General features: G+C 54.3%; 1 protein-coding gene across 1 annotated transcript in view; it reads right to left on the reverse strand.

The window, feature by feature from the left end:
* Positions 1 to 370: 370 nt before the first annotated feature.
* The window catches only part of ASS1 (argininosuccinate synthase 1), a 49,827-nt gene continuing 27,928 nt past the window's right edge, over positions 371 to 22,269 (reverse strand). The window contains exons 10-16 of the mRNA XM_053559714.1: positions 22,149 to 22,239; positions 19,549 to 19,633; positions 18,943 to 19,007; positions 10,592 to 10,723; positions 5,437 to 5,593; positions 2,075 to 2,140; positions 371 to 675 (exon numbers count right to left, since the gene is read on the reverse strand). Coding sequence (XP_053415689.1) covers positions 630 to 675; positions 2,075 to 2,140; positions 5,437 to 5,593; positions 10,592 to 10,723; positions 18,943 to 19,007; positions 19,549 to 19,633; positions 22,149 to 22,239 — 642 coding nt within the window. The 3' untranslated portion in view covers positions 371 to 629. The remainder of the gene's footprint in view (positions 676 to 2,074; positions 2,141 to 5,436; positions 5,594 to 10,591; positions 10,724 to 18,942; positions 19,008 to 19,548; positions 19,634 to 22,148; positions 22,240 to 22,269) is intronic.

Raw genomic sequence — 22,269 nt, forward strand, 5'->3', positions numbered from 1 at the left:
CATGGGCAGTCATGGCCACCATATGCAGGAGGTCCCTGTGGGCTGTGAGTAAAGGTGATACCCAGGGAAGGGCAGAGGCACACTCCCCAGCACCACCCCTAAGCTCTCTTTGGCTTTCCTGGCACAGGCCACTAGGGCTACTGTTGGTGACAAAATCCCAGGCTGCTGGGCTAGGGTCTGTTCCAGGTGGGCACATCTGGTTCCCTAGTAGTTGCAGGAGAGGGGTTGACTCTCCAGATAAACAGGCTGTCTGGGAAACAGTGGCCTTCAGCAGCAATTAAATCAGAAAACACAAATGTGGGGCTAAGAAAAGCATAATTGACTCCACACACACTCTCTCTCTCTCTGTAGAAATAGAGAAACAAAAGACTAATGTATCTTTTCTTTTAATTGTCATTTTATAACTCCACTGCAGCCCCCAGCCTTCCCTAGGATGACCACTTTTGCAGACTCAGGGGGGTGACAACTGGGGGGGGGGGACACCAGGAAACAAAGCTGGGGTCTGGCAGCCCCACTATGCTGCCAGCCAGGGGAGAACAAGTCACAATTACAAATTTTCACAACAATTAGTGCCTATACTTGGGAGATCTGCAAAGTGAGGAGGCCCCAGCTCCTCATTGTCCACGGGTCTATTTGGCAGTGACCTTGCTCTGGAGACGATGATATTCCTTCAGCCTGTAAACCAGATTCAAAACAAAGAAAAATGTAAATTAACAATAACAACGTGCACTCTGTTCAATTAATTCAGGCAGAACCGGGGTGGAGGGGGCAGCTGTTTGTTAAGATGTGTGTGAAGTTGTCCTTTTTTCTATTCCCGCTCTCGCCCTTCCCTCCTGCCCTCCAATTGGGATAATGTAATTAATTTAACTTAGGGGGAAAACATTGTTTGTCATTGTTGATGACAAAGCATTTAACTGGCAATGGGAGAAATGAAGAGGCCATTATGAAAGCCCAGTGTGTTCTGGGCCATTTAAAAAGGTTTATAGAGTCATAAAATACAAACAGAGGGTGCAGGAGGCTGGGGAGGTGGAGGTGACTGTGGGGTGGGAGAGGGTCCAGAGTGGTTGGGCTGGACTCAATGTCTCCCTGAGTCTGAGGTAGCTCCGCAGACAAGAGATTAGCCCTGGGAGAAAATGGCTGTCCTGGGAGCCCTTTTCTCACTGTGGCTCTGTGGCCAGGGCATGTTGTTAGGGAGAGAGCGTCTCCACCTTCTTCCAGACCCAAGCCCCACAAGAAGGGAGTTGGGAGTTGGTGATGAAGACCCCAGAGCAGGACAGACAGGCCCTCCCAACTCCAGGGCTTCATGGCTGTGTGACCCTGAGTAAGTTACTTAACCACTCTGGGCCTGTTTCCAGGGAACTGCAAATCTGTGTAAGAACTAGATGAAATAGGCTAGGAGAGTGCCAGGTGCTGACTTAGTCCATGGCAGCTGCTGGGGATGAAGGACCCTGTCTGCCCTTGAGCACACCAGCCCCAGGCTAAGCACACTTGCTGCTGAATGTTGGGCTCTCACTGCAAGTCAAGGTCTGGTTCTCAAAGGTTCACATGGTACTTTCACTACACCTGAGAGGCAGGTACAGTTAACACCCCCACCTGTGACTCCCAGAGGACTGGAAGGGGTCTGAGATCACACTGAAAAGCCAGAATTTGAACTCAGATATGAGCAACATCAGCCCTGGGTCATGGAGATCTGCATGGTGAGGATAGCTGGTCTAAGCTGATCTAGATGGTGCCAGGAAGGCTTCTTTCCAGCTCTAGGCCATCTCCATATCTGACCTGCCCATGAAAGGAGCTCATAGTGGAGTCCCTGTGGCTGGAGGGGTTGGGGTGAGTGTGAGAGGCATGGGGCAGGACACAGGGGCCTGCCACCCCAAAGTCTAGAACCCCCTATTGCTGCCAGCTGTGACAGCATGCCTCCAGTCCTACAGGCAATGGGAGAAGGAGGGGCCCAGAGCAGGCAAGGAGGATGCTGTGGGCAGGTGGACGGGAGCGTGAGGTTTATCTAGGGCCAGTCAGCCATCAGAGGGGTGAAGCTCCCACACCTGGGGGGCTCAGCAGGCCCAGTGCATCTCACCTGAGGGAGTTGATGTTGATGAAACCGGTGGCATCAATTGGCTCATAATCGCCCTGCACGTTCATGCTGCAAGGGAGAAGCTTGTCAGCTCGGCCGGTCTTGCCTCTGCGTTGGAAGGACCACTGGGGTCTGGGCGTTCCCCCAGTGTGGGTCCAGCCATCCCTGCACTTTGGCTCTTTGTTCAGCTTCTGTCCAACCCAGGGAGCCCCACTGTGGGTCAGGCCCCATGCCGGAGGCAGGGGAGCCCTAGTGGAGCGCACAGCAGCCCTCCCTGCTATACACGGCAGCGGCGGGAGACCTGGGAAGCTGCCCCAGCTTGGGTCCTGGCCCAGCCAGTACTGGCCCCATGAAGTCCTCCTACAGACTAGAGCCCACCAGCTGAAAATGAGGGACACATATCTGAGTCTCCCTTGCCCTGGGAGCTGCAGTGAATTCAGAGAGGAGTGTCCAGGAACAGCGGATGGTGTCCAGCGGCCTGAAGGCTCAAGACAGCACCAACTAGAACAGCCCTGATGGTGTTTCTCAAGCGGCAGGGAGGCCTCCAGCATTCACAGCAAGACTGGCCCACTCTGCCACCTTTCACCTTGCTTATGCAACCAGTCAGACCCTGTGTGGTCCACCCCGCAGCCCAAGCACCCCCGCCAGCTTGGCATGGAAGAATCCTGGTCTGCTGTGTCCAGCAGGGCAGGCTTCCCCTGTAGTTTCCACCTGCCAGACTGGCCAGCCCCCATGGTTTGGGCTCTTCCCTTAGCTGATCTCCTGAACCCTCCTGGCCACAGCAGTCATTCAAGTCCAGCTCCCTGCATCCTGGCACTGCCACCCATGAGAGCTCAGGGCAAGTGTCCCCACTCAGGACCTTGGTCTCCCAAGGCAGTTCTTCCTCCTGGCTCCACGGGAAATGTGCAGCTGGTGCCTAGTCCTCGGTGAGTGCTCACTAGGACCAGACCGTTCATTCATTCACGTGGTCACGCACTCAGGCATTTATTAAGCACCTACTACCTGCTGTGCCAGGTGCTGAGGCATCAAGAGCAGGACGAGCAGAGCCCAGGGGAGGCAGGCAGGTCATACACAGCTATTCATCGCCCCTTGCCATACGCAGGGTGTAGAGCAGGGGCCCTATTCTACAGGGCCACACTCTGAGCCCCTGAGAGGATGGGGGTCTCTTGCCTACAGAACCCCAACCTCGGGATAGAGCAGACCCAAGGTTCCCCTTGACAAGGAGGTGGGCTGTCCCCTCAGGAGCCCTCTCCAGAGGGATGGGGTTGAGAATAGGGGATCTGACACTTTTCAGGACCCTGAGGCTGGGCCTCTGACTTGTTTTTGGTAGATGGTGCAAGAACAAATGAGGCTCTGTGTCTGCCAGCCCAGTGCCTTGTTTAGGAGTCGGGCTCTTCCCCCATCCCCAAGCCCACCTGGGCCCTGACCTTTACTGGGCCTTGAAGCTGGCACATGAAGCCCCCCAGCTCACACTCCCATGGCCCCTCCAAGGCTCAGACACTGAAGCCACCAGGACCGTGTTCCCTGGAAGGGGAGAAGATTCCAGACTGCCGCTGGGCACCCTCTCTGTGCAGAGCAGGTGCGCAGCCCCTCCCCCTACGTCCACTCGTCCTTTCCCCTCCATCTCTCCTGAGTCACCCCCTTGCCCGGGACGGGCCCCCAGCACCTGCAGAGGCTGGCAGCCGGGAAGTTCCAAGGGTGCTTCTCAGGAACTGAAAACCTCCCTTTAAAATTGTGGTTTGGGAAAGGGGGGTGGAAAAAGAGTTTACAATGATTTTTTTTTTACCTCCCCTGACGGTCTACAGAAAACCTCTGTGCTTTTATTTTTGCTCATTCGAGTGGCTCTGACCTGCTCTATAATTACGTTACTTTCTACCTACTGTGCCGCGGCATTTCTAGTTCTGCTACCTCTCGCGGCTTCCTCGCTGGTCCCTGTGACGCTGTCACTCAAGGGCTTTCAAGTCAGCGATGTAGAAATCAAAAAGAAAAGGGAAATGGTCGGAGACACAGTGAGAATAAATGCTCCTGCTTTTCTCTCTTTTTTCCCTTTTCCCTTTTTACTTTATTCATTTAATCTCCCTGAGTGAGACTGTAAGGCTTAATGAAGGGTTGGACAGATTATTAGAGGCTGTTGATTTGGAGGGGGAGGGAAGAAAGAGCCAGAGAGAGAAAGAGAGAAGATAATTTGACATTTACCCCGACTGATCTAAACTGATTCGGTTATATTTATGGCTTATAAAGTGTTTAGAAAGATTGAAGGGGGGAGAAACTCAACATGGCAAGGAGAAGGGAAAGAAAAAAATAATATTGACTGCCAAACAAAACTCGCACTTTAATTCCCAACTGGCCTCCGAGGGAAAGAGATGGCCTCAGCCTGAGCTCAGCTGGGAACCCCATGCCAGGAGGGGCTGGCTGTCCTATAGGAGGCTGCCCCCACCCTGTGTCTGGCCAGGTGATCTCCAAAGAGGACGCCTTGGTCATCGATGCAGGCCACTCTCTCATTGATATTGCTGACACAGGAGCAGCTAATCGTCATCGCCTGCCTAGGCCACTGAGGTCTCTGGTCCCCTTCTAGTCTCACTCTACACTGTCCCCTGGGTGTTCTCCTCTTGGCCCAGGCTTACAATTCTCCGATGTCTTCACCCAGGTTTCTCCTCAACTCTAGATCCGTGTGTCTGACAGCTGACTAGATAGTTCTCTTGGGCTCACCTGTACTCGAGATATCTAAACCCAAATGCACCATCCTTCCTTCAGGATGTCCCCTCAACTCAGGCATTGCCACCCACACGTACCCAGCTACTCACGCCACCCCAAACACCATCTTCTTACATCCGAGCCCTTTCAACTCCACCTCCTAAATATTTGTCAACTCCTGCTGCTAGCCAGTCCCAGAACCATGAACCTGGCCCAAGCGACCAGCATTTCCATGGGTGCCCCTGTCAGCCCCCACACCCCCGCTTGAATCTGTTCTCCAGAGCAGCCAGAAGGACCCTCTAAAATCACAGCTCTGACCTTGTACTTTCCCTATAAGATCTGGCTTCAGCCCCCCTCTACCTGCCATGGTTTGGATAGCAAGGAAGCTTTATAACCCAAATTATTATACCCAGCCAGAGTACCCTGTACTTCCCCACAGCCCATCACTGCCTAGTCTAACCGCACATTCTGGTGATGGTTTGATCTTGGCCTTTCTCCCCAGCTTGCCTGTACGTTCCACACGGGCATAGATGGTGTTGGTATGCTTCTGTGTCCCGCACGGTGCCTGGCCCGTGCTCAGGAACAGAGTGGTTGAGAAAGCCAGTCAGAAGAGATGTTGGATGTAACCCCCGTGCCCAGCTGGAGGGCAGAACAAGGTGTGGAGCGCTTACCTCACCAGCTCCTCATTGTAGAGAGACAGCGGGGACTCCCGGCTGAGGATGTACACCTGGCCCTTGAAGATGGACGCCTGCACTTTCCCTTCCACCCGCTCCTGGGACTTGGCAATGCAGTGGCGGACAAACTCACACTCGGGGCTGTGCCAGAAACCTGCCGGAAAATTCGAGGACTCTAGGGAGGCGGGCTGTGCTTCCCACCTCGGGCCAGGGCATGGGGAGGACTGGGGTATAGGAAAGGTGCCCCATCCCTCACCCCACTATGGCAGACCCTGACCGTGCCTTCGTATCCCTGTCTAGTAACTTTTCAAGGGGCCCATGGGTAAGGTGGTGACCACTTATGTCACTTCCGAAGGGTCAGAAGGAGGGACGTGACCCCCTGGTTCATACATTTTGGGAAGTGTCATGGGCTGGGCACTAGGGACACAGTGGAGAAAGGACTCTATCTCTGGCCCATTGGGGACTCCAATCTCATGGGAGCAGTAGGAAACCTCAGACAGGATTCAGAGCCACATGCTGCCCAGGGCCGGTGGTGTGGGTGCCCAGTACGGGCGGCTGGGTGGTGGTCAGGGTCAGGGAGCCATGGGTATGTATGGCCTCCACCTCTCTGTGCCTCTGTTTCCCCATCTAGTGAGTGAGGGTGACACAACAACATTGCAAATGGAGCCTCCAGCACAGAGCAGGTGACTGAGCAGCTACTTAAACTAGAGTCCTAGGAAGAGCCCCCCCTACCATACACAGGCCCCTTGGAAATCAGCAGGTGGTTTCTACATACTGCTAATATTTTCACACACATTAGCAGAGGGCTGAGGAAGGGAGGCTCAGGGAGCTTGAGGAAGCAACACCTCCAGCACGCAGGGTGCAAATGTACAACCTGGACTTGACCTCTGCAGGCCCAAAGTCTAACCACTCTGCTTCTTGTGATAATCTCAGCGCTTCCCCTCTGTGACTGGAACATCCTGTGGTGTGTAGATGGGAATGGGAGGTGCCTGAGGAATACACTCTCTCCTCTCCCCACTGCCCTGTGCTCAGAGCCCTAAAGACCAGGGAGGGGCAGTGCCCAGTTCCCAGACTGCCCTGGGCCTCCTCTCTACTCTCTGCAGAGGGAGGCAGGGCAGGCAGCCTCACACAGGGGGAGGGACAGGCAAGGCTAGGGTTTCCCTGAAATGGAGCTGGGAAGGTGAGCCCACCTGGGCAGCTGTGGGGCCAGATGGTGCATGATCTCCCGCCCTGATAAAGGGCCAGGTCAGCCCAGGGGCTGCAGCTATTGTGGGAAGCCCAGCGCACCTGCTCCTGCTGAGGCTTCCCGTGGGAAAGGGGACAGGCCTTCTCTGGGATGGGGTCCTGGGGCTCCCAGAGGTGGGGGAAGGCCAGGCTGTAAGAGAGAAGGTTGGCTCCTCACTCTGCAGTGTCCCACCATGTGAGCTCACATTCCAGCCCCACCTTGACAAGGGACATAACTCCCTATACCTCAGTTTCCTCATTTGCACAATGAGATATTACTAACCACTCTGCAGGGTGTGTGTGGGTTCAATGAGAGAATGCACACAGGGCTCTTCACGTTTGGTACTTGCAGTTTGGACTGCCTGACCTCTGCTGGCCCCCACTGAATACAGGGAGACAGGGACACAGACAGGGAGAGCGCCTGTCCAAAGCCACACAGTGAGACTGTGGAAGAGCCCAGGTTGGAGAGAGCTCTCCCAACTCTGGCCCAGGGCTTTCCCAACATACCACGAGACCCCCTGCGGGAGGGACCACTTATGCTGCCCCCCACCCCCAACCATGCCCCATGTCCTGGGCTTAGCCATCTTTCTGAGTTGGGATAATTAGCCCATTAAGTTCCCAGGCTGGAAGACAGGCCAGAGATGGAGCCAGAGATAGGGAGGACAGAGATCTGCCTGGGAGCAACTGGCCTAGGCTTTATCTTGGGATCTTCTGCATTCATGCCCCTCCCCCCTCAGGTTTCCTTTTCCCAGTGGGGACGGGGAGCCTGGCCCAGCTGCATGGGGGGAGACCCTGCATTTTCCAGGCCTGTGATGTACTGTGGGCGGAGCCTGGGGCTCAGCTAGACAGACTACTCCCTGCCACTGGGTCTCACCTGGCACTGTTTTTTTTCTTTGTTTGTTTGTTTTGGCAGTTTTTGGCAGGGGTCAAGTTTGAACCCGCCACCTCCGGTATATGAGGCCAGCGCCCTACTCCTTGAGCCACAGGCGCTGCCCCTACCTAGCACCCTGCATGGGGATCTTGTCTTCTTGGGACAACACTCTGCAAGTCGTCCACTGTACCCATTTTATTGCTGAAGAAACTGAGACACAGGGAGAGGAGGTGAGCTACGGCCCCTAAATGAGATATCCCTTTGGGCCCCTCCAGGGCCTGGAATTGAGGTTTCCCTGGCTGACCGTGGAAGCTGGCCATGGAGGAAGAGAGTCAGCCTGAATCTTATACAACCAGACCAGGACTTTTGGGGATGGTGAGAAGAGAGGGAGGTAGACAGGCTGACACAACACACAGACGCAGTGGTCACAGAAACCAGGGCATCTAGGGATGGGGCTGGCAGGAGGGCTTCCCTGTGCCTCAGAATCTTCATCTGTGCCCCGAGGCCACAGGGGCTCCAGGGAAGCCAAGTGCCATGCAGAGTCTGACAAGGAGCTAGGCAGGACGAAGGAGAGACCCTGGTGTGCCCTCCACCTGGTGCCATTTATTTTACAGAAGGGGAAAGTGAGGCTCAGGGAGGAGACAGGCCTGCTCAAGATCATAAATGCAGCCTCAGGCAAGGCCCCCAGTCTGCTGCCCCTCATTTGGAAACCATGCCAGGTGCTTGTAGTTATTTCATGCCCAGCCACACTCCTCCTAGCCTGACACCCTTCAGAGGCTTTGCAAATCTGCAGATACTCAGCCCTGATCTGAGACAGGGACAGTTACTATCCCCCCGTTCAGATGAGGAAACAGAGGCATAGGGAGGTCCATAGCATGCTCAAGCTAGGCCCTGGTGTGTACCATTTGTGTGTCCCTTTGGTAAGAAATCACACCAAATAGCCCTCTGAGCCATAGGGGACTGGCTGCTGCCTGAGGCTGCCCTTGACCTATATGGGGGGCTGGGCAGAGTTAATACTGTGATGACTACCTGGGGCCAGCCTCTGCTCCCCTGTCCTGTTCCCTCTCCTCCACTGTGAAGTTTTGTTCCTTGTGAAATCTCTTAATGGCTATACTCATTTTGGGATTTAGAGGGTCTGTAGCTGGGCTGACAGAATCACCCCAGACTGCCTGGAGTAGATGATCATGCTCGCAGCCAGGAGCCAAGCTGTGCCTGCCCCAGACACCTAGGGCTGCCCTGTCCATGTGCTTCTCTCCTTGATGAGCGCTTGGCCTCCAAGGCCACCTGTCCTGGGCTCAGAGCCACCAGTCACCAGCTATGAAAGCTTGGACAAATGTCTTCACCTGCTGGGCCTTGCTTTCTTCACGCCTGTGCAGCTACGATTAGATAACACCCATGAGGTGCCCTGCCCAGGGCCTGGCAGCAAGGCAGTGGGTCAGTGGCAGCCAAGGCGCAATGGGATCGGCCTCTGCCCCACCAAGTGCTCTCTCCACTGCAGCCACGTCTTAATGACTCTCCCATTTTGTAACGAAAATCCAACTTTCAGCCTTTAAATCCTGCTGAGCTGCAGAGCCCCAGGAGACAATGGTATTTAAACACCTGTCTGTACCTGGGAAGGGGGTGGGTTGACTTGGCTTCAAAGCTGCCAGAACAATGGTGGGGAGAAATAATGCCAGCCAGTAAATAACCCTGATCCCTCCTGAAATCCCAAGATGGGCTCCAGTGCTTAGGAGGGGTCAAAGGAAACAGAATCTTGGAATGGAGGACAGGGGGAGAGGACTCGTCCAGGTATCTGTCAGTAACATGACCTGTTCCCAGGTCCCCTACTGTCTGGGCCCCCCAGATGTCAAGAGCAGCCCCAGGCAGTAGCCTGTCCCCCTATGGCTCAGAGGGCTGCTCAATGTAATTTCTCTCTAAATCAGGGACATGTATATGTTATAGAGCTGACCTGGCAAACATCTTTTATTTTAGACTCCTCAGGTTATTCGGTCTCTTTCAAAACTGCTCAACGCTGCCATCGTAGCTGAGAAGCAGCCACAAATGACTGGCTGTGCGCCAATAGAACTATTTATGGACATGAAATATGAATTTTTATATCATTTTCACATGTCATGAAATAGCATTTAATATTTTTTTTCTTCCTCACCATTTAAAAATATAAAAACTATCCTTAGCTCCTGGGCTGAACAAAAACAGGTGACAGGCTGGATTTGACCTAGGGACTGTAGTTTCAGGACCTCATTTATAAACGTGAGGGTTGGATTTGGAGTCAGGAGGCCTGGGTTCCAACTTTGTGACAACAGACAAGAGGTGCAAACTCGTCTCCTTGGCTGTAAGACAGGGACCCACCCACACCTGGTGCTAATGTCACGCCTGATGGATCCACACATGGGCTGTGTGTGCAGTGAAGGCTCAGGCCCTGAGGCTACCCCAGTGGCTTCATGGTCAAGATCTGGCTCCCGCCTGCTCCTTGACCAGGGCTGGGCTGAGTGGTTGGTCAGGGGAGCCTCCCTTTGGGCAAGTACATGTAGCAGCTCTGGGCCTTCTCTGGAGACAGTCTGACCTGGGGTCAGACCCACAATTCTAGTTGTGTCAGTTTGTACAAGAGCCTTCCTGCTGTGCCTCAGTTTCCTCACCTATGAAAGGGGCTGCAGACCTCCTAGGAAAGTTTTGAGAACTCCATGGGATGGTACAAGTTCCCACACAGCACCCAGCACCCGGCACGTGCTGGATAAAGGCTAGCTGCCACAGTAATGACACCTGGTGCTTCCCTGGCCTTGCTTGAGTTGTGCAAGTCACAGGTGGTGGAGGCAGCCAGACACCTCTGGGGGCAGGCACATCTTGCTTCACACCCCATGAACAAGGCAGGTCCTGGCGTCCCCTCCTTGTCCCCTGCCCTGTCCTGCAATCTCCTTCGTCCTGCACTTTCCAGGGTCTCACCGGAGGATGGTAGCTGACGGTATGGGAGGAGGGTGCTGATAGGGAGGGGAGGCCAAGGCTCAAGAGCCTGAAGAGGATGTGGGACCCTGAGGGGCATAGCTATAAGGTCTTACGCACCAGTGTACACCAGCTCAGCGAATTTCAAGCCCAGGCCTTGTTTGATTTTGCGTACTTCCCGATCCATGGTGAAGGCCTCGATGTCTAAATGAGCGTGGTAAAGGATGGTCCCTGCTGGGGTCTCGTAGATACCTAGCCATTTTTCCAGGCAGGGGGAAAAGGAGAAAAAAGAGAGAAACGCATGAAACCTAAACTGTCAGCAAATGACAAAAAAAAAAAAAATAATAATGACTCGTCTGACAGGAGACAAGCCAGTCGGACCCATTCACTCCCAGCTTGCTGCAAAATGCATCTGTCATTATGTTCATGCTGGGGCCACGACAGTCCACTCTGCGGCTTGTGGAGAAAATGTCTAGATGCCCCCCTTTGAAGAGGCCCTCAGACGTTGGAAAATGACAGGGTTTCGGAGCAGCTTCCCCCTCCTTCCCAATGCATGCCCACCGGCCCACGGCTGAAAACCTGTAATTAAAGCGACTATGGTAGAGCCCAGGGCCCCAAATGTCCCTTCCTCCCCTCCACCAGGGAGCCAAGGGAGGGGGATGGCTGTGCACACACATGGACACGTGTATACACACGTGCCACCTTCAGCTTGTGGGCCCTGTAGGCTCTCCTGAGACCACTGGGGTGGCAGAGGGCTGGAGCAATCACTCGGGCTAATTCCACTGTACAGATGGGGAAAATGAGTCTACCAGACAGGACTTGCCTGACGTGCAGCTGGGAACAGAACTGAGGTCCCCGAGTCCTTGACCATTGCTGCCCTGTGGGTCAATTGGCCATGGAGGCCCAAAGCTGGAAGGTCAGTGGCCAGGGTCTTGCTCAGGGCCCTTCTTGTCACCTCAGGCCCATTTTTCTCTATTTGCAAAACAAACTTGCTCAGATAAAATGGTCTGAGTGACACAGAGGCACCTGGCCCTGGCCGACTGGGGCAATAAGAGGCAGGCTTGCCCACACCCCGCGGCCAGGTCTTTCTCACCCCCTCCGAGTGGCCTCTCACGTGGGTTCAGCAGAACTGTCCCTGGGCAAACCCGCCCTGCATCTGCTGTCTGGACAGAGGGGTACAACAGCTGCCGACAAGAGGGGGAATGAGACCAGCATCTCCATAAATTCTACTGCCCAAATGTCCTTTCTTCCCACCATATAATGTTACAGCATTAAAGGGGCGCAAGACTTCAGTTACCTGAAAATTTACCACCACCGTCTTCCCTAACTGGCTGCTTTAAAAACCACAGAAAGGATTTGTGCACCTGTGTTCGTAGCAGCATTAATCACCACAGCCAAGAGATGAAGCAACCCAAGTTGCCATCAACGGACGAAGGGATACACAAAATATGGTCCGTGTGTACAATGCAATATTATTCGGCTGTACAAAGGAAGGAGATTCTGGCACACGTCGCAACAGAGATGAACCTTGAGGATATTATGTAAAGTCTAGCGAGCCAGACACACAAATAAATCCTGCAGGACCCACGCGTGAGGCCCCTAAGGTAGGATGGTGGGTGACCAGGTGTTCATGGGGGCAGGGTTTCAGTTGGGGAAGATGAAAAAGTTTGGAGATGGATGGTGGGGATGGTCATACAACAATGTCAGGATGCTCACTGTCATTCAACTGTGCACTTAAAAAAGTAAATTTTATGTGTATTTACTACAATTTAAAAAATGCTTTAAGAAACAACAGCAAACCAGAAAGGATATTGTTTTCAACTGTAAAGTACAAAGGGCAAGGCTGAGTCAGAAGTTTCCTCCTCCAAGGAAAACTTGTCTTTGACCTTTAGGTCCTGGAGTCACAGAAATGTCAGAGCTCACAGGAAAGGCTCCTTAGGACCAACCCAGTGCCATGGTCTCCTGACGTTAGCTACAAACCTAATATTCAGACACAGCCTTGGGCAGAAGCCCAGGGCAGGGATGAGATGGAGCCACCTGCCGGGAGGACCGGAGGCAAACCCAGGCTCCACCGGCAGTCCCTGCAGGACTGATCTCGTCTAACACCGTGGTTTACAGATGAGAACTCGGAGGCCCAGGGAGGGCAATGACTTGCCCTGGGTCACCCAGCTGACAAGAGGGGGAATGATACCAGCATCTGGGTCTCCCGTCTGCATTCCACGTGGCCTCTTGGGGCCTTTGACAAAGCCATCCCGGGCTCAGTAGGGCACTGAGGGGACGCCTGTGGCTGAGGCACCGGCCATCGGCTCACAGGAAAAGCTTGTGTTCTTACTGTGGCTCTGAGGTGTGCTCTGGCAGAAGAGCACTGGGACTTGGTTCTCCTGTCTCTAATCCTCTATCCTATCTCGGGAGACATGTACATAAAAGCCTCCATGGCCACCGACGGTGCATGAGTTTCACGTGCTGTGAAAGAGCCTATCCCCCTTTACCAGGGGCCGCAGCTCTCAGGCAGTCTCCTCCGTTCTGATTCTAGTTGTGACCTTTGAGGAGAAAATGGCCTCACCCATGTCCCCAAGTTTGTTCAAGAAGGTCTAAGCCCTCAACTCCCTGGGGAGTCCCTCTGCCCTCTCTCGGTCTCCCCGTGACTCCTGTAGGGACAGTCCACACAGGCTGGGGCTTCCCTTCCCACAGAGCAGCTCAGAGCCGCACGATAGAAGGAGCTAGAGATGGAGTCAGCTGAGGAAAGCCCTCCCTGACAGCCTGAGAATGGAGGACACAGGAACTCAGCCTGGAAGTCAGGTCACTTCTTTGGGGGGGCAGGTGGCACCACAAATACTGGCTCCTGGTGGTCCCAAGCTATGGAGGAAGGCCGAATGGCTCAGTGGTCTGTTTAGAAAGACTGATGTGTGCAGAACGGTAGGAAACCTCTGTCTCCAAGATGGCAGAAACAAGGTCAACGGGAAAATTTCATTCAGCCGGGAAACTTCATCACCAGGAATAAAGTGGTTTCCCAAGAGCAAGATACTGACAAAGTCCTGATGGTCTTTTCATCCTGGCACATACCAGGAATTCAATACTTATTGGGCTGGAAACAGGCCTTCTAGTGATTATTTCTGCTGCATTTTGGAAAAACCCAGAAACTTGCAAAGCTTGTCCTTTCACTGGCCACAGACAGTTGTAAAAGCACCACCCTAGGTGGGCCGATACCAGGATCCCTCCTCATTTACCATTCCCAGAGACCCAGGCCTACCTCCCTGTTTTTCTGTTTTTAGCTGGGCTAACTGTGGGCTATGTAGGCTCTATCTGGAGGGCTGGGACTAGGAACTAGAAGACCCACAATTAATGGCTTTGGCTTTGCTGTGTGACCTTGGCCCATCTCAGCTCCCACACTAAGCCCTAGGAAGCCTGTCTGGAACACAAGAAGGTTGGAGGTTTCTGCTGCTCTTAACCTTCTGACTGTCTCTGAGAACTACCTCAAAGGTAAGTATGACACACACTGTCATCCTGGTGTGCCCTGCATGCTGACCGTTGTCTCTAGAATACGGTAGGCCACATAGGTCATTGTAGATCACCTTCCAGCAGTCCAGAGAGAGAACACAGGTAGGGTTCAGGACTCAAGGAGGAACTGTGACCTGCCCAAGGTTCCCCAGCTACTGGCCCGTCACAGGTGCCTCCAGTAAGTGGGGCCAGTACCATGGAAAGCAGAGAGTGCCCAGTGGGGCAGAGGGCGGGCAGGACCCTCCTCCTCCCGAGCCATCAGCACCAGCTTCATGGCTGTCAACCTTCCCAGGTGGCCTCAGGAGGGCCTGTGGGCAAGAGAAGCTGCAGCCATAAAACACACCAGCACAATTAATATTCCTGCTCCTTTTCTTAGAAGGTGTTAAAGTTAATTGTGGCTGAACAAAAAGCTTGTTTTTAGGTTGCTGCTGTTGTGTGTGTGTGTGTGTGCGTGCATTTTAAAGATCTTCCTTCTCCTCTCTGCAGGGGTAGAAGCTACAGATGATTTCTGTGTATTTCTTCTGGGGAAAAAAATGACTTAAAAATAAAAATCAGTGACAGAAACCTGATGCTAAAAGACTATGGATTTGGGGCTTTTGACAGTCGGCATACAAACCACTGTGCAAAAAGAAGGAGGAAATGACAGCTGAGCCTCCGTGTTGCTGTGCAAGAGACAACAGACATCTTCCAAGTGACACTCACAGCAGCTCCAAGTGTCTATTTTCATCTCTCCATGTTTACAGGAAAAAGACAGAGGTGTCAGCAGTTCTCTGCAGAGCAGCTTCAATCACACCGTAATTACTGCCAAGAACTGTGGGGTGGTGGGGAAAAGGGTGAGGAGCTGGGGGTGGCCGGGGGTGGGGGCAGAGTGGACCTCGCAGGAAGAGATGGGGAGCAAGTGGCTGCGGCAGCTTAAATCCTTCTTGTCTATTCCTGAGGCTGCCAGGTTAGCTTGGATTGAGCAATTGCCCAGAATTGAGTGAGATCTGCCAACTCAGCTGGGGGTTAGGGCACCCAGGCCAGAGCCCCTGGTGCTTTGGGAAAGCAGTACCCAGATGACAAGGTTTGGAGAGGCTGGGAGAAGGGAGGTCGGCTGGAGCCCAAAGTCTCCCCTCTTAGGTACCAGGGCCAAGGCTGGAGGAGGTTGCCATGGTGATAGGGAGGCACGTCAGGGTGGGACTGAAGCCATCCGGTAGGCCCCATCCTGGGAATCAGGGTGGGCCTCTGGGGCTGGCCACCCGCTTGGCTTCCCAGGTCTCTCTCTACTCTCCATCTAAGCAGAGCTTCTGGGAGGCCTAGACAGGAGGGTGGCAGGATGGGTGATTGAGTGGCAGCCCTTCTTGGCCAGAGAGTGGAGAAGTGAGGAGAAAGGGAGATGGGGGCCAGAATGAGAGAGGCATGAAGGGTTGTGGAAGAAAGAGGGAAGGGCAGAAGGGAAAGTAGAGGGAAAACAGAAACTCTGGAGGAGGGAGGAGAAAGGGGAGAGCAGGGAGTCCACAGAGAGAGGAGTAAAGGAAGGTGAGGGGAGGAGCCAGGGGGCAGGCAGGGCTGGGAAGAGAGGGGAGAGGAGGGGAGGGGAGGGGAGGGGAGGGGAGGGTGGCTGGAGAAGTCGGGGCCAGAGAAGAGAAGGGAAGGTGAGCCAAAGGACATTCACTGCCACTTTCCCTTCCCCATTCCCTCCTGCCTGCTCTGCCCCCCTTCTCCTCCCCACTGATTTCATTTACTTCACTTAATTAGCCCCCCTCCAGAGTTAAAAAGATAATGTGATAATGACAACGGTGAACAGCCACAATACAGCCACAGCTACTCCATCTGCAGCTTCCCTGGCCCCTGGCCCTGACCCATGGCCCCTAACACTGCTGACCAGGCCACCATGGACCCAGGGCACCGGTGCTGTCCAACTTCCTACCCCCAGCCCCACCCTTGAGAAAACAAACAAGCCATAATGACTTTCAATTATGAGCTTTGTAAATCAATACAAATGACATTTTCCCCTTGTACACGGAGATACAGACAATAGCATCTTCCTGTTCTGCCCTCAATATAATTGACGATTAACAGCTTCTTCCATGACTATACACTTAATAAAAACCTTGTCATGAGGGAATCCACAATGCCCTAATTTACTGTCACCCCTCTTTGCTTCTCACAGCAAAATATTTGGAGTGGAGAAATAAAAACAAGACTCTGCCTTAAAATTTCCAAGCAACTTTCTTCTCTCACCTGGCACCTCCAACCCGAGCAAGAAAGCAGGCTAGTAGGAACTCGTGTAGGGTTGACAAGTGGAGAGCCAGAGAGGGGAAGCAACTTGCCTAAGGTCACAGAGAAAGTTTTTGGAATCAGAATCCTGATTTTCTTCCCAAAAGACTATGCAGTGCTCAGACTAAATTCTATACTTTTAGGGACAGCCCCCGCCCCAGGTGCACACACAACACCTGGGCAGGGCGCAGGCTGGGCTGTTCCTTGGTGAATGGTAGGGAGCCAAGTGCACTGGAACAGATTATCTGGCCTGACCTTCTTTGGGGATGAGGTCCTGGTTTTGGGGAAAAGATAGTGAATCTGCCATCCAGACATGGCACCTACTGTGGGTCTGCAGCTCTCTGCATCTTATCCACAGGGAAACCCATTTCACAGATGAGGAAGCTGAGGGTTAAGTTGCCCTCCCAGTGGTGATGGAGCCAAGATCAGGACTCAGGTACCAAAGCCTGGACCCTCAGCACCAGCTCCTCAAGGTGCCTCAGGTCTCACCAGCAGGCCACCTGGGGCACCTCCTACCCTTCTCTACCACCCTCCCCAGAATGCTCCCTGTCCACCCCATGTTCTGCTGCTGGAAGCCCCCTCTACCACTGCCTCCTCCCTGACATCTTCCCAGAGCAGCACAGTCCAGGCTTTCATCACTCATTCCCTCCTTCGATACATTTTGGCCTGACTCTCTCTCCACCCCGCAGGATGCCACTTCAAGAGCAACCTTTCCAGTAAGGGAAGGCAATCAATTTTCATCACATGCCGATCTTGATTGATTGGCAATGTCTGCCAGCAGAATGGAGCCAGCAGGATGGCGCTACAACTGATTAGTGATGTCTGTCACCGCAGAGGGTAGGCATGACAACAGGGCAGGGCTGGATACTCCTGAGCCATACTGACCGGTTCCTGCCATCATACCTGATCTGTCCTACTCCTGAGTCCAAGCCCTTAGTCACACCATACCCCCCAACGGTTCTGTGGGTTGGGGGCATCAGTCCTGGTCCTGCCACTGACATACCTGGGACTTTGAGCAATCTCTCCCCTGCCCCCAGCCTTGGTTTCCCCATCTGTAAAGTGAGGTCTGGCCTCTGGTTTCCCAAGGTCTCTCCCAGCTCTGCCTTGGAGGACTTGCATTGTGCTGGCTCCCAAGGGCAGGTTGAGACAAAGGGACATTTAATCAGATGTTAATATAGGTAAAAGACAAAGGTGAGAGAGGATGAAAGGGAGACGCTAATTAGTAACATTGTTCACCACAAGGCCTTCCCAAGAGAGTTTCAATTAGGTTGCTTCCCAGGGATAATAGCTGTGGCAGGGAGGGAAAAACCACAGGAAAGAGGCAAAGCCACAGCCCCCTTCCTTCTCACAGCTCCGAGGTAAATTCAAACAGGCCAGAGCCAGAATGATCCAACCCCCACCCTACACTTAGTACATTTCACTTGGGGAAACTGAGGCCCAAAGATGTCAAGTCCAAAGTCATCGGGCAAGGCAGGACAAAGCTGGGACAAGAACCCCAGGCATCCTGCCCCCACCCGGCAACCGCCCTCTTCTAACAGCTGGTAGCTTCCATCAGCACTTTTTGGTTTTTGAATCACAGTAAAAAATGTCCTGAAGGACAAAGGGTGGTGACTCTACTTGGGCCTGGTTTTATCTGGCTGTGTTACCTTTTCACATGGACGTTAAGAAAAGCAATCTGTGTACCTGCCAAAATAGGGGAGCTGCCCCCACCACCAGTATTTAAGAATTCAGGTCCTGGGCGGCGCCTGTGGCTCAGTCGGTAGGGCGCCGGCCCCATATACCGAGGGTGACGGGTTCAAACCCAGCCCCGGCCAAACTGCAACCAAAAAATAGCCGGGCGTTGTGGCGGGCGCCTGTAGTCCCAGTTGCTTGGGAGGCTGAGGCAAGAGAATCGCTTAAGCCCAGGAGTTGGAGGTTGCTGTGAGCTGTGTGAGGCCACGGCACTCTACCGAGGGCCATGAAGTGAAACTCTGTCTCTACAAAAAAAAAAAAAAAAGAATTCAGGTCCTTGCCCTCTCCTTCTTAGGGTTCCCAAAAGAATGCAGCACTGCGTACCACATGCGGGCAGACCCTGGGGACCTGGGTCCCTTTGCTGTAGGAGGGCAGAACTGAGCCCTGGAGAGGGGTGTGGTCGAGATTAAATGGTGAGTGACTGACAAAGGGAACCTTGGGCTCTGGTTACTAAGAGAAGACCATGGGAAGACAGAGGCACCTGCTTGGGGACCAACTCCCCTGCCCTCTGGCCCAGCCAGAGGCTGCTACGGGGCTGGGCAGCCTAGAAGGATAGCCCTTCCTGTCCCAAGAAAAAGGGCCTTCATGCTGCACCAGACAGAGGGAGAGACAGTGCCGCTGCAGCCCACAGCGCCCACCCCTGGCAAGATGCTAGCCCTGCCTGGCAGGGGTTCCCCAGGCATCCTTAATGACCACAAAATCAGCCCTGCAGGTTCTGCCTCCAAACGGCCCACCCTCCTGGGACATAAGAGGGCCTGACCTCGGGCCTGGCTCTGGCCCTGTCCCCCAGCTCTTGAGACAGCTCCTCTCATAATACCCTTGGAAGTCAGTGGCAAAGGGCCCATATCCCGACTTCAAGGAGGAAGACTGCGGTCTGGTGGGGTGAAAGGAGTTGCTCAAGGTCACCAGGGCAGCATGGGTCTGGCAACACCTGAATGGGCTGGGAGACTCAGGGGTCTCTGGGTGTGGTGCTGGGCACTCACCTCGGGACTTCATCCCAATGAAGCGGTTCTCCACGATGTCAATTCGGCCCACGCCGTGCTTGCCCCTGTGGGAAGAATGGGTCTTCTGTCACCCACCCAGCTGGGCTCCTGGATGCAGGCTGCCACAGTGTGAGCCACACATGGGGGGCTTAGGCTCCACCTCAGGATCCAAGTCTCAGAGGACATCTGAGCCAGTTGCCTGGTTCAAGTGCCCATTCTATGGGTGGGGAAACCAAGGTGCAAGGACAGAGGGGATTGTCCAGGTCACTAAGTGAGTTCAATTGGCTCCTTCTGTTACCTCTGTCCTGGGGCCTTGCCTAGCACCAGTGCTATCCACTGCTCACCTGTCTTTCTATCCTGGTCTCTGTGCAGCTGAGGGACGATAGGCCAAGGCTGCTTTCTAAGGCTGAGAGATTTCAATGAGGGCCACAGGAACTCTCCTGCCAAATCAGCCCCCTTGGTCCAGGAGACTCTATGCTCAAGGGGCTAGGACACATTCCAGCCCCCCCGCCCTCAAATCATAACTGTGATGAGTAGCCAAACTGGTCCAGGCCAGTCCTTGCCCACAAAGGCGCCCAGGGGGCCATGCAGGGCTGTGGCACTCACGCGACTTCATTCAGGTACATGAAGAGTTCCAAGGAGGTCTGGTGGGTGGTACCATCCTTGATGTTGGTCACCTTCACAGGGACCCCTAGGGCAGGAGGAGAGGGCAGTGGGCCTCCAGGCAGGGCTCAGAGAGAAGACTGCACCCACCACCCCGCCCTCTCCCTCCACCCGCAACGCCTTAAATGGATGTGACAGATATGGACTCCAAATGACTCCTTCAAAAGCCCTGTGCAGGTTGAGGCCTGCTGGGGGGAAAGAAGGGGCGAGAAAGCCCCCCAGAATGAAAGGGAAAATGCAATAAAAACGCTCTCCCCACCCTCCCTTTCTCTTTGCCCCTTTTGCATTTAGGGGCTGTGAAATTGGAACCAGGCCCTGAACTAATTGAATTTCACGCTCCACCATTGTCTTATGCCGGGAGCACCTTCTGTCCCACCAGTTACCGGGGGCTGCCTGGCCGAGGTGCCGTTAGCTCATGCACACACACACACTCACACACAGAGCCCCCTGCCACGGCTGTCAGGCGGACCCCTTGCCCCGACCCTGTACCCCAGACCCACACGTAGCCCACTGATTGATCGGGGTGACACGGTGCCCGCTCTGGCAGGCGAGGTGTTGTTGGCGGCCCTGAGTCCTGGAGTCGGGTCTGGGGTGGCAGGAGGCAGAAGGGAGGCGGGGAGCTCAGCTAGGGAAGGGCCAAGTCCAGAGAGGGATGGTGGTGGTGGGGCCGGTGGGTGGGTTTGGGGTTGACTTTGAATAGCAAGGGGCACTTTCTCGAGCGGTGTGAAATGAGCAATAAATGTATCAGGAGCTAACGAGAGAGCTGAAACAGTGACAAAGAAAAGCTGTTCAAAGTTGGCGGCTAATCCCCCACCCATCTGCCCGGCTCATTACCATGGGGCGAGCCACCGGGTGCCAATCAGGCCTCAATAGCGGCTTTCGAGTCTTTATTAGCCAGGCCCGCCTGGAGGGGCTTCGCTCAAGGCGCTGTCAGCCTCGCCATTCTTAACCCCCATTTCCAGGGGTTTTATAACTTGGTTGTAAATTGCTATTAAATGTAAGTCTGCCCAGTAATGAACCTTAAGCCCCTCTCGTCACCCCCCTGCCTCCTCCCTCTCCCCACCTCTCCCCCTCTGCCCTATTATGGGCCTTCGCTGGGGCCGTGGATGGGGCCTGCCCGGGAGAAGAGGAGACATTGTTGGTGCTGCTGCCAGAGAAAGCCTCTTAGCCTTTAAAATAGTTAATAATTAGATTAAAACTTCAAATAAATTAACTAGAGAGTGAATGGGGACTAGTCCAGGGGAGGGTTCCTCCCGTCTTTTTTTCCCTTCCAGACAGTCCCCAAATCATTACAATGGGTCATGTTTCTTCTCCAGCTCAGCCTGTGGGGCTGCCCCACTCCTCCAGGAAGGGCTGCCAGAGCCCTGTGCCTGGGACCCTCCTCCACTTGCAGCCCCCTGCCACCCTCACAGTCCCTGCTGGGCTCCTGAGGGCTCCATGACTGCAAACCCGGCCGGGGGCACCAGCTGCCTTTGGGGACCTCACCAAGGCCTTGTTGGCCCCCAGTGGCTACACACCATGCTGGGCACCTGTGAGCAACGTTTCTGTGGCCCATTTTTAGGCAAGTGCTCCTGAAGCCCAGAGGGATAAAGGTCGTTGTCAAGGCCATACCAGTAAGAGGGAGAGGGGAGTTGGAGCCTCTGCAGTGTCTCAGGGAAAGACTGACTCTCAGAGCCAAGCCAGGCCTCTCCTTGGAGACTCTCTCCCTCTGTTCCCTGCTCCAGCGTGGGCAGTCCCTTTGCTGACAGGTGGGCCAACCTCCCTGCCTGGGCTTGGGATGTCATCCTGCCACCTACCCAACACCACCTCCTCCAGGAAGCCGCCCTGATCACTGCAGCCTCCTGAAAAGGTCCTCTCCTTGGAGACCTTGAGCGCTCACTCTAGGCCTTATCAACGCCTTGCCTTTGGCCTTCCTTCCTTCCTCCAGAGATGTCCCCCTATAAAGCTCAGGCATCGGGGCACAAAGGCCAGCCCAGCAAACACTGCTGATAGCAGCAGGGATGGGGGTGATCAGGACACCCCCCACTGCTGAGGGGAGCAAGAGGCCACAGCTTTGAACCTGGAATGGGGGATGAGGCTCTGAGCAGCTAATTTAGGACTAGCTAGGGCTTTTGATTTGGGGTCAGAGCTCTCTAAGATTTGCAACTTGCCAAGGGCATTTGGTGGCAGAGCCTTGTGCCAGACGCAGCCCTCATTCTGTACCAGGGATGCAGCAGGCCCCCTTATCTCTTTATTATTTACAGATAAGGAAATTGAGGCCCTGGAAAGCCGAGTACTTCCCCAGGGACTAGAATCCCCTCACTGTAGACCTGGTACCTGTGACCTCATGTGAGGGGCAGCTAGGGCAGGGCGGGGGCGGGGGTGGAGAGTCTCATGCGTGGAGGCTCCCATGTCTCAGTGCCCAGAGAAGGGAGCTGTTGGGAACCTGGGAAGCCCTTGCCTCAACTCTGGGGTACAGATGGCCCAGCTCCCAGGTAGGGAGGGGAAAGGAGCCAGGGCCCCAAGAGTTGACCCCCTTGCAGTCCCAATGGGTGGGCACGTACCTTTTTTGAACTCAATCTCAAGGATGTCAGGGCTGTTGGGTGCTTTGGCTGGGTCCTGGGTCTTTGTGTAGAGACCTGGAGGAGCTTGGTTCTGACAAAAGAAAGAAGTTGGAGGATGGGT

Source organism: Nycticebus coucang, chromosome 2, assembly GCF_027406575.1.
Source record: "Nycticebus coucang isolate mNycCou1 chromosome 2, mNycCou1.pri, whole genome shotgun sequence".
Lineage (NCBI taxonomy): Eukaryota > Metazoa > Chordata > Mammalia > Primates > Lorisidae > Nycticebus > Nycticebus coucang.